This window comes from Micromys minutus, assembly GCF_963924665.1.
Source record: "Micromys minutus genome assembly, chromosome: 22".
NCBI classification, from domain to species: Eukaryota; Metazoa; Chordata; class Mammalia; order Rodentia; family Muridae; genus Micromys; species Micromys minutus.
This window is the reverse complement of record NC_137957.1, coordinates 18583343-18599510: the sequence shown is the minus strand read 5'-3', so window position 1 is coordinate 18599510 and position 16168 is coordinate 18583343. Positions and strand designations below refer to the sequence as shown.

The following is a 16168-nucleotide window of genomic DNA, read 5'->3' as shown; positions in this document are numbered from 1 at the left end:
GGCCTTAAGGACCATAAAAATCAGTAGTATTTAAGAGGTGCCCACAGGGGCCCAGGCTACTGAAGTAGCAATATAAACATTTCTACAAGGTGGGATGTTTGTAAGGAGCCCAAACTCAGTAGAAAACAGCCCAGTACTCCTGTCTAACTGAAAGAGACGGGGGGGGGGGGGGGCTCAAGGCCAGGAATCTCCCTTCCTAGTAGGGCTCATTGCTGGACACAACTGAAGAATTATCTGTGTTCTTGGAATAACAAAAGGGTTAGTAATGGAGGAAAGAGAGGAAAATCTCCTTGGATCACTCGAAAGACTGTAAAAAGGGAGGTGTCCCACACACAGCGCCAGCATTCTTTCTCCTCGTGCTCTTCCAATTCAGACTGTTTAAACTATGGCTCTCAGGCAGGCTCCTAAGACCCTACTGGGTCTAGAGACAGAGCTTGTGACCATAGTTACCCCCATTTACACAAGGGTCGTCGGCCTACATAAAAAGGTCTCCTGCTGCAGAGGCTATACAGGATCCTGTGGGTGTGGAAAGAGGGTTCTTCGCTCACTGGTAGACCAGGCTACCAGGAGTAGGAAGCTGAAGAATTCCAAGCACGTTTATGACTCAAGAGAAAGTGGGCTGTGAGAAACAGGGAAAGAGTCCCATGAAAAGCCCAGCACCTGTTCCCTGTTTCCTGCCAGCCCGGACACCATGGTAACTGCATCATCATCTGCTGGACTTCCAGAAGAACCTCAAGGCCCTCCTCAGCAAACACCTGCACCTTTTCCAGAGATGCACGAAAGAGATTTGCTCATCATGTCTCATTAGCCGAGAGAGGCAGTGATTACACAAATGCTGTGAGCTGGTGGGGTGGGGGGGGATCCAGAGCTTCCTGGATTCATCCATAGACTGGCAAAGTAAGAGATGTTTGCTAGCTGCACCAGCCCTTCCCGACAGCGAAATTTTGGCAATCCATTCTGAACTGAAGCCAGGGATGGGATACCAGATAAAATGCAAGATGCCCAGTTAAATTTCAATTTCAGATAAACGACAAATGTTTCCACTTTTACTAGGCAACCATATATATATATATATATATATATATATATATATATGTGTGTGTGTGTGTGTGTGTGTGTGTGTGTGTGTATGTATGTATGTATGTATGTATGTATGTATGTATGTACGTATGTATGTATGTAAAACTCTGGTGACTATAGTACCCAGAGAGAGCCTCCTGTACAGCTCCACCCTTGAATTAAATCAAAATGAACTGAAAACCCAGCCTGAACCCTAATGTGCGCAATTCAATTTATGCTGCCACTCAAAGAAGCATTCAAACAGCTCAAACCTGGTGTGATATTAGACCCACTTGGGGAGTTTTAATAACACTTCAAACCTGACCATTTCCCCAGAGGTTCTGCACATCAGAGTCTTCTAAAAATCCTTTGTCTGGGCCCCAGTCTGTTGGTGGAAAGTCTCCTTCCCTGGTCTCAGGCAGCGCCTTGAAGTTGCATTTAAAGTGTCTGAAGAGTGGACCTTGAACCTCACCTTGAAAACCTTGGCCCTGGCAAGTCAAAAACATGGTCCCATATCCTCTTATGTGAGCTTCAACTGGAAGCTCTCAAGAAATACAGAGTCTTGTGCCCTCGGGAGTCACTATCTGTATTTCCAAATGTTTTCCAGGCAATTTCTTTGTCTATTAAACTTGAAAGCCATAGGCTTTCAATAAATAAATAATATTTATTATTTTCTCTTTTTTTAAGATTTATATTTTTATTGTGAGTACGCTGTTGCTCTCTTCAGACACACCAGAAGAGGGCATCAGAGCTCATTACAGATGGTTGTGATCCACCATGTGGTTGCTGGGATTTGAACTCAGGACTTCTGGAAGAGCAGTCAGTGCTCTTAACCACTGAGCCGTCTCTCCGGCCCTACTACTTTCTCCAAGCAGCATAATTTATATTCCAAACCTTTCCCGCACCGTCCCATGTCAAGAGCCCCTGTGTCTGTCTTAGAATGACTCAGTCATAAAAAGTACTTAGATGACTCCTCCCGTCTACAACAAATCAAAACTTAGAAAAGCACCATCTTGTCAGGATGAAAATTTGCATAACGAATATTTGGTATGCGCTTCTAAGGGGAATATATATGGTTTAAAAATGACAAGAGACGTTGGGGATTGCTAAGTACTTGCAATTATTTTAAGTGGCTGCACAGAAAATAAGTGAAAGTATTATAAATCAGGTGTAATTAGGAGTAATGGAGTAAAATTAAGCGCCAAAAATTTGCTCTTGATGTCGGAATGTGCTTTGTTCACAGCAAGGTCAGTGCCCCCTGTGGTGTTTCCATTCAAACAGTTGAACCCCTTCCTCCAGGTTACGTAATTTTCAACCCTCACTTAGGGAGCTTTTAGAAATGAGAGGTTCTCAAAAGCCCCTTTACTGTCTAAGTAGCGATCTGGATGGCTTATTGCGGCATTTCCTTACTGAATTTAAACATTTCCTGTTGCCAAATTCCTTTTTTTTTTTTTTTTTTTTTTTTTTTTTTTTTTTTTTTGCTTTATTAACTAGGCTTTTTAAACAACCCCTTTGAATTTCTCAATAAGCATTTCTACTTTTTACAGTAAAGAACCCTAAGGCACAGAGGTAGACAGACCTCACCAAGGCCATTCTGCACGCTAGCGACAGGCACCTGTGTAGTCTTGATCTTCCTAATTGTTTCAATCAGCTTGCACTGGTTCCAGACCTTCTGAAGTTGAGAGAGAGAAGATAACACATGGGTAGTAGCTAAAGCCACTGTTTACAAAGGAGTGTTTTCTTGCTGTTGTAGAAATTACTGTGAATTTTTATGCTATGCTGCAAATACAACACACCATGTTTATATTGTTTCGGCTCTTAACAAATAATGCAATAATATTAGGTATATTGAACCATTTATTTGGAACTACTGGTATATTTGCATTAGGTTGAATTGGTATTTATCATGCCGAATGACTGCTTTAAGTGAAATCTCGTTTGTTTTGAACTTGCCATGGGTTGGTGAAAGCAAGGTCCTAGATGCTGTTGATGCTGCCAGTCCTATACTCCTAGGTACCACCATTCAGAGTAACACAATCACATTCTCTGACTTTCCCCCCATTTAAACTGCTTTTCTGTAAACCATTACCCTCAGAGCACGCAGGCTTCCACGAAGCATGACCGATCTGTTTAGATCTCAGGGCTGTATCTACCCACTTCGATCCATCCACACACTTGGGGAGGAGAGAACGCTCATAATGAATGTGTATATTGCTTACCTCACCGTCCTTCATTCTGGCCATAAAGATGTTCCAGGTCTCTTGTGTTAAATAAGAACCGATATAAAGTGGGGAGGGGGTGGAAATGGGAAATGCTTACCCAAGTGTCATATTTCTCTAAAGATGGTCACTTTTATTGGAGTAGAGGAGGGAACAGTGGTAGATAGATTCAGACTAGACGTGGGAAGGGATGCCTCTTCCATCACGGCCTTATTTTAAAGCTCTCCTGCCTTTCCATTGAGACTGAAGTCAAGACATAACTCTGCTCTTAACTACCTCCAGTCAAGGAAAATGGCAAGAATTTTATTCTCTCACCGAGCCCCATCACATCTAGTCCTCCCTAGTTTCCCAAAGGTGTGATCCATTTCAGTTCCCCGTTCTTCCAAGGGTCACCATCTGCAAGTATATTTTTAGGCTGTCTAATTCCACAGAAATATCCTTCCAAGGCATACAATCTTCTCCTATGCCCAACCATTTTATAAATAAACTCTATGTGAGCATGCCATCTTTCTAACCTACTCCGTGCCAACACACGCACAGGGGACTTAATCATCTGAAAGCCTGCTCTCGGTCATGAGGGATAAACACGGAATTGCTCTACAATAAGGCCTTACAGCACAGAACACAGCACGTTGTCTGGAAAGTGGCAGAGCTGAGAGAGGGCAGGGGAAACGGACACTTACTGGGTGGTCAGCATCGAGCTCGGTGCCGTACATGAGGACTCTGTGGGAGCATCTATCCAACTCAGAGATCTTCCGAGGGAACCAGGGCACATCCTCTGGTTCTGCTGAAAACAATGCAGGTTTGATGTTAACTCACCTTTGGAACATTTTCCATATCCCAAGGTCACCCAATAAAGAAAGGGGGAAAAAATGACCCTTGCCTTCTTCTTCTGTCCAAATGCTCTCAGGAGGATTCAGTGTCACAATGGTGGTCTGAAACTTCAGCAGCTGGATGAGTTCATTGAATTCCGTTTTGCTACATTCACAGTCCACGTAGATTTCAACTTCAGAACTTCTTCTCCGGGACCTCCTGGATTCGATGTGAAGCATGTTGACATGTTTTTCCTGTGGAAACATGAGTGATATCTATCTCTAAATCACATTCAAATGGAATTCTGCTCTTGTGCCACTGTCAACGAATACAGCGTCAGGTGCCAAACCAAAGCATTGACTATGCTTTGGCTGATTAATAGATGGGAACTTTTCCAGTTACTATTTTTATCAATACAAAAGGCAAGTCGTCATGCCTCTGAATAGGATGTCCTGTTTCATATCAAAAAGAAGAGGGCACTGAAGACACATAAAAGACACTATAAAATATATCCTGGTCAAACAATGACTTTATGAAATTCCTAGGCAAATGGATGGAATGTGAGAAGAGGCCTTTGGTCCAGTAAAGGCTCATTTTCCCAGTGTAGATGAATGCCAAGGCACTGAGGTGAAGAAGGTGGTTGGGAGAGGGAGCTCCTTCATGAAAGCAAGGGGAGGGAGAGGGGATGGATTGGGGGAAAGGGGATAACATTTGAAATGTAAATACAGAGAATATCCAATAAAAAATTTAATTAGAAAAAAATAGATCCTGGTTGTAAATATCACTTCTCAGAGAGGCCCACATCCTGGGACTATGGCATGATTATTGGCAAGAATAGATTGTCTATTACATTACCATAAAGTCATATCCTAACATTTGTATTCCCATACTCTTGAGAAACACAAAATGCAGATTTTTAATCTTATAACAATAAAGGGCCTACTTTTAAAATAAGGTTTAAGAACAAAGCAATCATTTAGAGCCAGACATAATGACTTGTAGAATCCCAGCACTCGGAGGCAGGAGGATTGCAAATTCTTCTAGGCTACATAGCAAGACCCTGCTATATAATAATAATAATTCTTAAATAAAAAATAAACTCTTTTTTTTAAAAGAGAATCTTTGAAACGACAGGCAGCAAATGGATAGTTTGCAAAATGCCTAAGATTGGGAAAATATTCACCAAGGCATAGCCAGCGCCTTAGGGGGAAAATGGAAGCAGGAACAGCTTTTAAGGGAGAATCTCCCAGGCAGAAAAGAGAAACAACTCAGGAAGAGTGAAGAGGCAAGTAATAATAACCCCTAAATAGAACCACATCAGAACTGTCTTTGGCATCCTCCAGGCTAGCTTCACTGGATGCTATATTCTGCGGCTGCCATTTTGTGAATCTCCTTGTAAACAAGCTGTTCCGGGAAGAGCAATGACTTTGATGCTTAAAAATCTGGGTTAAGTCTCCCATGGATACACCTTTCTCCTTTGATAATTACAGCCTATGTTCTCTCCACGCTCCACTCCGTATGCACACACTGCCCTCTGGTTCCCATGCAGTTTCTGAAACAGTCCTGGATGTTCTGTTTCTGTTTTTATTAAGCTCTGCAATAATGCTATATTCTATAAATGGCCTAAAATAAGAGTGGGATCGATACTAAGTTCAAGGCCCAAGAGACTCCACATTAATTGTGCCATTTCGGGCTTTTAATGTTTGGTAGTATCAGAGTAGGTATTTTTAGGCTGGGCACTGAGGTCCCAATAGGTTAAGTGGTTTACCTAAGACCTTGTGAATAGCTGATGGCAAAGTGCAAATTCAAAGTGCAAACCCCCTCTCCAGGGATTTTTTTCCACTGCACCCAGCTGTCAAATTGAATTGGCTTGCCTTCAGGCACCGTATGGACACAGCCCTACATGGCGTAATTATGTGTAAAATACTACTCTAGATTTCCATTAACACCGTTTATGGGACCTGATCCTTTCTTCAAAGCCAAAGGGGAACAAGGAGACATTTCCTGAATCAGGTTAATTCCCAATCTATGGTCATCTAGAGGCATCACAAATAATGCCTCCTGTCTGCATTTTATAAAATTGCTTCATCCAAACAAAGCCAGTTAGGTAAGGAATTATCATCATTGCCATTTTACAAATGAGGGAATCACACTGAGGGGCACAGGGCGGTTAGCCAATCCAGCAGAACACAGGTCCAAATCCCCTAACTGTGTGCCCGAGGCACGAGAAAAAAAAACCTAGCTGTTTATCTTACAGCTCTGGTGACCAGCCATTGCTCCCAACAAAATGCAACGTGTAAGGGTTTTTGCTTCAGGTGGAGAAGACATCAGGTGCACAAGGCGTTTTTGCTTCTCACCCAAGCTCTTAATTTAGGACTCAAACCAAGGATTCATACCAGGGGCTATGCCTTATCTTTCTATAAGTCCCTCCTTCAATATAGATAAAGATGGTAACCCCACTTTACAAGGCACACATTATGGAGTTCGTGAGATGAGGCTTAGGAGAATAAGTGAGTGCCTGTGCCCCTCTATCTCATGTTCTGAGACAAAGGTGCTCTTATTCCCTGTGTGCAGTTCAAATTTAGTAAATCAAAGCAGGGTAAAGACTCTTGATGTTTTGAAGCATGGGGTGTATGTGTGTCTATATGTGTGTTGTGTGTGTGTGTATGTGTGTTTTGTGTGTATATGTGTACTTTGCATTTTCTACTTCAAAACTCGCATTTTTTTTTTTTTTAATTACAGACTTTTCACCTGGTAACAAGTTAACAGAGTTGCTATAGGCTGAGTCTGAATTAATAAATCACACTTCGCATAAACCTGCTTATTTCACTGTTGGGCAGAGCAAACTCCCTTTTTAAAGCTTTGTGACCTTTGGGTCCTTTGACTCTTTCACCATGTTATTCAGAAATGGATCCAGAAAGGCCTTGATAACAGGTGACAGGTCTGTCACGGGGCACACAGCCACCTTGAGGGTGCAGAAGGATGTGTGCTCTGCATGTACCTGGAAGAGTCTCAGGGCTTTCACCAGTCCGCCAACTTCATTCTTCAGGGAGAACACAACCGCTGTCTTGCTGTTCTCTGTGGTGTCGCCTTTGCCGGTCCCTTTGCTGCTTTTCTTGTCCTCGCTCTTGCTAGTGACAGCTTTATTTTGCTTCAAGAAAGTGGGAGCACAAGAGTCTGTTATATTCCAGAGGTTCCCATAATTTAATTTATCCAGAGATTCTTCTTAAATGCTGCAAGCCCCGCCCACCACGCAAACTCAAGGTGGCGTTACCATAGCACCGGTCTGAATCCATCTGCTCACCGAGGAAGTCCGTGACAGCACCGTGTGCACAACCCAGTCCCTCTGTGCACAACTGAGTCTGGAAAGTGGCTACTATATTTCAGCCACAGATAGGACAGGCAGTTGGGCAGGCAGAAGAAAGAGAACTGGCTAGCTAACCATTAGAAGCACACACGAGAATTTAAAAGTAACCAAGTTCTTCTGACTAAAGATAGAAATAACAGAGTCTAGCAATCAGAGAGCATTGCAGAGTTTGAAAAGCAAACCCGGGGACGTTCCATTTGACAGACAATGTAAGACTATGATGGTCTGTTTTGTACTCATTACATATGATGCAGAATTGGGCAGAGAACTGTCTTCCCTGCTAATGGTGCGGTACCATGATCACACCAGTCTATTACATCGTCATGAGACTAAGACCTGCATATTTATATGGAACCAAGTGATAATCGATTTGCCATTGTCTTTCTGCTATTTCTTTACTGGTTTTATTTTCGTGCATTAAGATAACCTCGCTAAGTTTATATATAATAGGAATGGATACTTTATTATTTATGACTTGAGGGAGAGAAGAAATTTATGCTGGCACTGGCATTTGACAGTATGTTTAGTCATTAAAAAGCTCAAATACCTTCATATTCTCAACATCTGCTCCCTCCTCTCCACGTAATACCCAGGTCTCGTATGTCTAAGGAGCATTTCTATGGGAAAGTGTCATACATTAACCATAACTGAGGGGGGTTGTGTGTGTGTGTGTGTGTGTGTGTGTGTGTGTGTGTGTGTGTGTGTTTCTCCTTGCAGTTTATTACAATATCAGAACTCCTCAACATAACACCTCATCCAAATATTCATGATACTTGCGTGTTAGAAAATCCATTTTACATTTTGGCCTCATTTTCACAAATTGACTTAGATGGTGCTAATTAAAGTCGCTGTGGCTGTTTTTCGGGCTCTGTGAAGTAATAAATAGGATGGACATACTCAGAGCTGTGGCGTTAGCCTGACTTTCCTCTGACAAGCTGAATTTGCGATTGGCTGATAAACAGGAAGAACAACAGTGATGTATCCCCTAAAAAGTTTTAATGACAGAACTCTGGATATGTGTTTTATTGCATGTTAGCAAACGAAAAGTGCTGTGTTTATTAAATCTCACAATTGTTGCTCAAATTAAGATCTAAAGATTGCAAGAACTATAACCTTACAAATACCATTCTCTAAGGTTAGTATTTAAACACAGACACACACACACACACACACACACAAATCTTGTAAATATTGAGACAAGCTGAATGTTTCTTTAACTATTTCATCAGTTGAGATTTAAGGGGGAGTAGTGTGGCATGCAGAAAGACCTGTGAAGTGCCATGGTTCTTCTTTTATTCCAAAACCTGCACCTAATCTCAAGAATACACATATTAGTTCTGTAGGGCATGGGAGACAATATTGTCCTTAGAAACCAGAGAGATATATTTAATTCCTTCTCCCACATCTCCCTCATCAGCCTATCAACTCCTATGGTTTGAAGGAGTGAATCTAGCACATTGGTTCATATAATCTTTCATTCTTTGTGATAGGAAACTTCACTTTCTATTTGAGGAGAGTTTATCTACCAGCAACGTGCCCAGCTGCTTTTACTTTGTGGAGAGCTCAGGCAGACAGAAGGGAGGTAGTGAGAGGAGACTACAGAGGAGGAGGGAGTTGAACTGCATGCTTTCTCTACAGCAGGTGTCCATATGGTGAGGTTAAGACAACTGAAGCCCCAAAGAACACTGGAGAGCACCAGATCTTCCATACTCACTGTTAAGCCGCCAAGTAGCTGATGCTCTTCTGGCACAGCGGAATCCAAGGACAACCCTCTCCTGGCCCAGTATTTACTGGAAAACATCATCATCGCGGGCTGCATGGATCCCGACGTAATTTTTTTCTCTCAGCAGCAGCGGGGACCAGAGGGGCAGCCTTGGCAGAGTTGGAGGAGGAAGGGCTGTGGCAGCTGCCTGCTCGGGGCGCTGTCCAGAACCCTGGTGCTGAAGAGCAATGAGCTTCCTCCCCTCCCTGTGTTCCTTTATATGAGTGACTGGGGACCGATGGAGAGCTGATTAGAAAAAACTCATTTCTGGTTGCTGATGGCCACAGTCAGATTACACGTCTGGGTTATCTGTGCTCATGATGAGATTTGTTTGTTTCATAGGTCGAGTAGCTCTTTGGGAAGAGATGGTGAAGAACAATACATCAGGGTTATTTTTTTTCCTTGCAACAAGTTGTCTAATTTTAATGCTCACGACTGCTATTAGAAGGTTACTCATAGTCTTTAAGTAACTATGAACTTAAGTGCTTTATGTTTCCTACAAGTGATAAAATAAGTTAAGAAAAGCTTTTCTGTGGCATGACGTGTTATGGTGTGCAAGTTTTATGTGTGTGTGTTTGTGTGATGGCTTTCATAAGAGGTCTGTTTCCAAAACCTGTGGTGTCTCTATGTAAAGGTTACTCAGGCTATTAAAATTTGAGGCTTTAAAGTAGCTCAGATACTAACCTTCTAGAATGTTCTTCATTAAGTAAGAAATATAAGGAAAAAAAGAAATATAAGGAAACGAAATGCCCATAAACCCATCATTCCTTTGATACTTTTTTGATACAATTCTGTTGCTTTCCATCTATGACTTGATCAGACCCAACAAGTTGACAGGTGTGGACAAAATTATATCTGTACCTTTCCAACTTTAAAAAGCCACAAGAAAGCTTGGCAATTCTTTGAAGAATGAAAAATTTTTGTCCAAAAGTGCATGTTTAACTGAAGAACTAAACAAAATCTGGGAATTGTACAGTTGGGTTATATAGAAAACAAAATGGAGCTTCTTCAAAACAAGACTGTATACGCTAACACTGATTTTAATTGTTTCTGGAGACGAGGGTTTAGGATTATTATTTGATCCAACTCTGGAAACAATCATTCAGCTTGTAATTTCCTCTAAAGACCAGTAGTGAGAGGCTAATAAAAAAAGCAAGCATTAATAAATTAACTGAAGTAATTATAAAAATAATAGTTTACAATTTTAAGTGACTATACTCTGGACACTTTTTATGAACATTTATAGGTCAGAACATAATCAGTTACCATAACACTGGTTGGTATGTGTGTGTGTCTGTCTGTGTGTGTACTAAAGCACAAAAGAATGTCCAAGGTAGGCTCTGAATTCAGTCAATTTGGCTTCAGGATCCATGTTCTCCATTACACTGTAAAGTCTCCTCAAGCACTCCAAATAAGGAGAAGGAGGTGAAGAAAAGCAGACTCAGCAGACCACAGGACTACAGAGGCATGCAAAGAACAGATGTATAACTCAACAAAATTTTGTTGAGCCCTGAGTTTATATTAAGATTTGAAACTAAATCTGAGGATGCAAAGAAGTATCCAACACAGCGCCGAACCACAGAGATCACAGTCCAGCTGAGAGAATCAAGTTGTGCAATAACCAAGTAGAAGAAAGCATATCGACCTCTCTACAAAAGACGTGAGAAGCAAAGGCACAGAATCGTCAGTGCCACAAATACTATGGAGTCCTAAGGCACTTGAGGAAGTCGTCTGAACTAAAATTTTAAAAGTGATTTTGGAAGTGTCATGGGCAATGAAAAAGAGCAAGGAGATGGTTTGAGATATAGGGAACAATACAACAAAATGTGTAGGAAACCATTATTGTTCAAAAACTATGTAATTTAGATATAGGGAAAGGAAGAACCCATGAAACAAATTAAAAAGGAAAGAAAGATCTAGAGTATGACAAGATTCCAGTGACACTGTAGAGTTTGGTACTTTATCAACTTTTCCTGTAACTGAAGTCAATTGGAAAGGCTTTCTACAGTGCAGTCATATAAACATAGTGTCATTTGAGAACAGTAGTACCTTGAAAGAGGACTGCAAGATGGAAGATTAAAAAGCTGAACTGAAAATATCCCACTCAGACTACAACAGGTCTAACAAGATGGTAGATACACGATGCGATGAAAAGAACAAGAAATGTGAAGAGGTAAAAGCCCAGAGGCTACTGCCCCTGCTTAAACATGGGAGCTGGTGAAGGAATGCTGTAACTGTAGATAGTGGACCATTCAGCCCTCACCAGAAAAGCTTCTTCTTGGAGTAGGTGCTAATTAAAACAGAGAATGGCAACTAACAATAATCAGAGAGAGACCTTCGAGCAGTCATCACTAAATGATATGTCTTTATCAAACAAACACTTTCCTTCACAGTATCAAGGCTGAGAAAGCAGAAAGCATGTATGAGCCAGAGGATGTCTCCAAGGAAGTCCATTGCACATATAAACTCAGAAACTGCACAAGCACACACAAATCCAAACCAGACAAATATTTCAGCCCAGTGAGAGGAAGTGGACACAAAGTCCTACCCTTAGCCAAGAAGCTATTTGCAAGTGATACTTGCTAAGAAAGGAAAAATCTGTTTTCTCTAATCAAGCATCATTGGGTACATCCATCAGTCACACTCCAAGACAGGCTCCATGCCCAGAAGCAGTTGGCCAACACAAGATGAACACTGTGTGTGTGTGTGTGTGTGTGTGTGTGTGTGTACATTTTTGGTATTTTTTTGTCTTATTGTTTTTATATTGTTTGCTTTTGTTCTTTGTTTTATGTTTGTTTGTTTTGCTCCTTTTTTCTTTTCAGTTTGGAATACATTTGTGAGGAAGAGAGGGAGAGAGAGAACACAAAGGAGGGTAAATGAGGAAGTGGTGAGGATCTGAGAGGAATTGGGAAAGGAGAAAATTATATGAAAAATACTATATAAAATGCTTTAAACAATATTAAAGTTCATTTAAATCATTTTTTAAAAAAATATGGAAGCAACATAAAAAGTTTCCTTTTCTTTTTAAGGCATACAAGAACAATGAAAGCTCACAAGCATCAAAAACAAAAGCTAGAAGCTTAATGGGATATGAGTGATCAAAGCTGAGTTATCAATAAAGTTGCTGAGAAGCAACTCGCTTCATACTTGAGGATCCCCACATGCTCCATATCTCTGGCATTGTGAGTAAACAGAGGAGTCTGTGAAAGGGTTGTCCAGAGTCGGTAAGTAGTAGTCAGACAATTCCAAAAGCCACAACAAATCTAGTCATCAATACAGTGTAGTACTTCATATGGACAAACATACAGATAAATGAACTAGATCTGAGAGCCTGTAGATAAGCCACTGTATATATGGTCAATAATTTTCCAAGGGAATTGCAAGCTAATACAATGGTAAAATAATAATCTGAGCTAATCATAGGGTTCCTAGTTTATACATCTATAGTGTAACCCTTAAATCTGTAGCTCAAAGAAAATCCTGGAAGAGGACAGAAAGTGTTAGAGTCAGAGGACTCATACACCTGCTGCTAAACAGTACCTTCTAGGCTTGACAAAGACACTGCAGCCATGAAACTTCAGGTATATGGTCACCTACACAAATGTGCATAATGACACATGCCAGTGTAGATGAGGGAAATTTCAAAAGCTTTCCTCCCCAGTTCAAAAACTATATGCAACCAATGGCTGCTGGAATGAGCCCTCTAGTAGGTTATCTAACCCCAGTGGGTCAGTCCTATTCATGTGTAAAGGAAAAGTCCTGGCTTGGTGAGGAGTTCCTGGGGAAGGGGTATTTGGGAGCAGTGAGAGAATGACTTGAAGTCAATCATGGGTACAAACTGACAGCACTGTGCTCTGCACTTGCTGGCTCTCCAGACAACTGTGTAGATAGCTCAACTCTTGCAGACCAACATATCAATTCAATTATTTGCCTAGGTTTCATTTTGATTATCCCATGAGTCAGTATTTTATGACTTTAGTCCCTTGATTCTTAGAGACAGTAAGTACATTTTGTAGCAAACAAACTCAGAGATCTGCCTGCCTCTGTAAGAACAAACAATAAGTTTAGCTGGGTGGAATCCCATCCTGAGATTACTATTCACAACATGCTAAGATCTGTCCTGGACTAACTTTGCTCAGGAATCTACCTGCCTTTGTATCTTTCTGCTTATTAGTGCAGCTGCCTTTGTTCTTTCAAGTCTGTGAAGCCCTTCATACAATTCATATTGCATCCTTATATCTTATATAGTTGAGAAATTATACATTCTTGAACTCATGTTTTCAAAGTTCTTTTCCACAGCCTTAATGGCTGTCTTGATGGTCACAGCATCAAGCATTTTGCTGAAAACAGTAGACACACCCTCACCTCCCGGACACATGCTGTTTCTTGTTATTATGGAGTTATTTACGTTGGCAGGGAGAATATTTCTTGGAGAAGGAACATGAAGCAAAAAATATATGATTATACAAAAAAGCCTTATACCAAGCAACCATCAGTCCTTGTAAAAGCCGATGACCTGTTGACTCTTCCCCATGGGTGAGAACTGTATCACATTGTTCTTTCCACAGTGACCAGGCAAGACTTGGCACACACATACAGACGAGCAACAATAAATGGACTCTTTAAGTTTTGTGTGCATGCGTGTGTAAAACAGTAGTAATTTAAGAAGCAGAAGCCATAAATTTGATAGAGAGATGAGAGGAAGTAGAGAGGGAAATGATATATAGTGAAGTATGGAATTTTCAAAAAAATGTTAATTAGAAAGACAATCTATAACTAGATTGAATGAATGGCACAAAGTAATTTGTAATAAAGATAAATTGAAAATAAAAAAAGAAAGACAATCTATACTATAGATGAAAATATCTATTGTACCTCATTGAAAATAAAGAACTCTTATAATTCTGCAACATTAAAGGAGTTAATATTGGGGCTGGAGACATGGTCCAATGATTAACAGAACTGGCTGCTCTTCCAGAGGACCAGGGTTCAATTCCCAGCACCCTCGTGGCAGCTCACAACTGTCTGTAACTGCACTTCCAAGGAATCTAACACACAGAAATACATGCAGGCAAAACACCAATGCACATAAAATAAAAATAGTTAGAACTGAATAGACACATCTCCAAAGCTATAGTTAATAAGCACATGAAAAAAATACTATACATCATTACTGATTAGAGAAATGCAAATCAAATTTTAAAAATGAGATGCTACTTCAGACACAGTAGGATTGTTAGAATCAAAATAACAGATAATACGTAGTATCGCTGAAGAGTCAGAAAATGTGGGCTTTCCTTACATTGCCAGTAGCTCTGTAAATTGATATGGTCATTCCAGGTAATAGTTTACTGGCCCTTCACTGCTTCATTGAGTTATCATATGACCTAGAAGTTTTTACCCCAGGTATGAGGAAAATAATGTAGTTGTTTGAAAAGAATATCTGACAGATTCTCAAGATTAAATTAACTAGAACTCAACAACTCAACTCTTTGGGGTATACATCCTCAAAAAGTAAAAACATAACCACACACACACACACACACACACACACACACACACACACAAACAAAAAAAAAAGACTGTACACAATTGTTCACAGCAACATTATTCATAAAAGAGAAAGTAGTCCAAATATTACCAGTTGATTAGAAAACAAGCAAAATATTATATATTGTAAGTTGAGTAACATCAGATGGTCCAAAGGAAGGTTAATATATTATCCCCTAAATTGGTGCAAGACCACACCATAGGTGAACTTTGAAAACATTGTGCTAAGCCAAAAAAAAAAAAAAAAAAAAAAAGACACAGGGAATCATGAGTTCACATGATTTTGCTTACATGGAATGCCTAGATGTGAAAAGAAGCCACAAAAACGGACAATGAGGTAGATTCATGATTGCCAGAGGACACAAGGGAGAATTGCCACAGGGAATAAAAACAGTATACAAATTGGGGATAGTTGCTGTCTCATGTGTTTCATTTGTTGATAAGATGCTCTGAACAAAGAGTAAAAGTGTTCATTCTAACTGACTCTTCAAAGGCAGAGCCTATGACGGCAGGGACATCAGGGCAGCCCGAGCTCCCGTCACGTTTGATTAATGATAGGAAAACAGACAGAGAGAAATGCAGGTCTGCTTGGGCTCGGCTTGTTTTCTCTGTTAAGGCTCAGAATCCCTGAGCCAGGGAATGGTTTCATTTACAATAATGATTTTTTTTTTCCCACACAAATTAGTGAAACCAGGATAATCCCCCTCAGGCATGCCCAGAGACCCATCTGCCAGGAAATTCTAAATTCTGCCAAATTGACAACACTAAGCATCAGAGCTGTGTAGCTCTGTGGACATACTAAAAACCAATAAACTGAATTCTTTGAAACTAGTTCTTATAAATGTTGACTTTTATAATAAAACAGTAGGAACTTTTTAAAGTGATTTTATGTTATAGGAATTATATCTCAATAAAATTTTTATATTAAAAAATTAGGTTAGACTCTCATGTATTTTTCTCCCCTATTGTAAACAGCCAGGCAGATTCCTCCTCCTCTTTATAGGCAGAGGCTTACACTGAGGGAAAAGGTACAACGCCAGGTATTCAACTCAGGCACGGTTGAAAATATAGGAAAATAATTAAGCAAGTACACAAACTGGATTTTGAGGCTTTCAGAAAGTGCAAAACCGGATGTTTAGCTTCAAGTCAGATAAGGGGGACAGTCCACTTCAGAGAATCTGACCACACAAATAATTGTGTGGGTTACATTGCCTACAAACACTAAGACAGATCTAAACACAGTGATGCAATCACCCAGTGACATCCACTGATGAGAAGTCAATCTGAATACTTGGTGGCGTGTGAGGTTGGATTCATGAGAATACAGAAAACTGATAAATGGGGGGGGGGGAAGAAATATGGGGTGGGGGGGCTTGATGAAGAAAGCCAAAGAGGAGC

General features: G+C 40.5%; 1 protein-coding gene across 1 annotated transcript in view; it reads right to left on the bottom strand.

The window, feature by feature from the left end:
• The window catches only part of TPH2 (tryptophan hydroxylase 2), a gene marked incomplete at both ends in the record, with an annotated part of 108981 nt that extends 99704 nt beyond the window's left edge, over window positions 1-9277 (bottom strand). The window contains 4 exons of the mRNA XM_080936000.1: window positions 3962-4056; window positions 4156-4345; window positions 7093-7242; window positions 9173-9277. Coding sequence (XP_080792126.1) covers window positions 3962-4056; window positions 4156-4345; window positions 7093-7242; window positions 9173-9277 — 540 coding nt within the window. The remainder of the gene's footprint in view (window positions 1-3961; window positions 4057-4155; window positions 4346-7092; window positions 7243-9172) is intronic.
• Between the last annotated feature and the right edge of the window lie 6891 nt (window positions 9278-16168).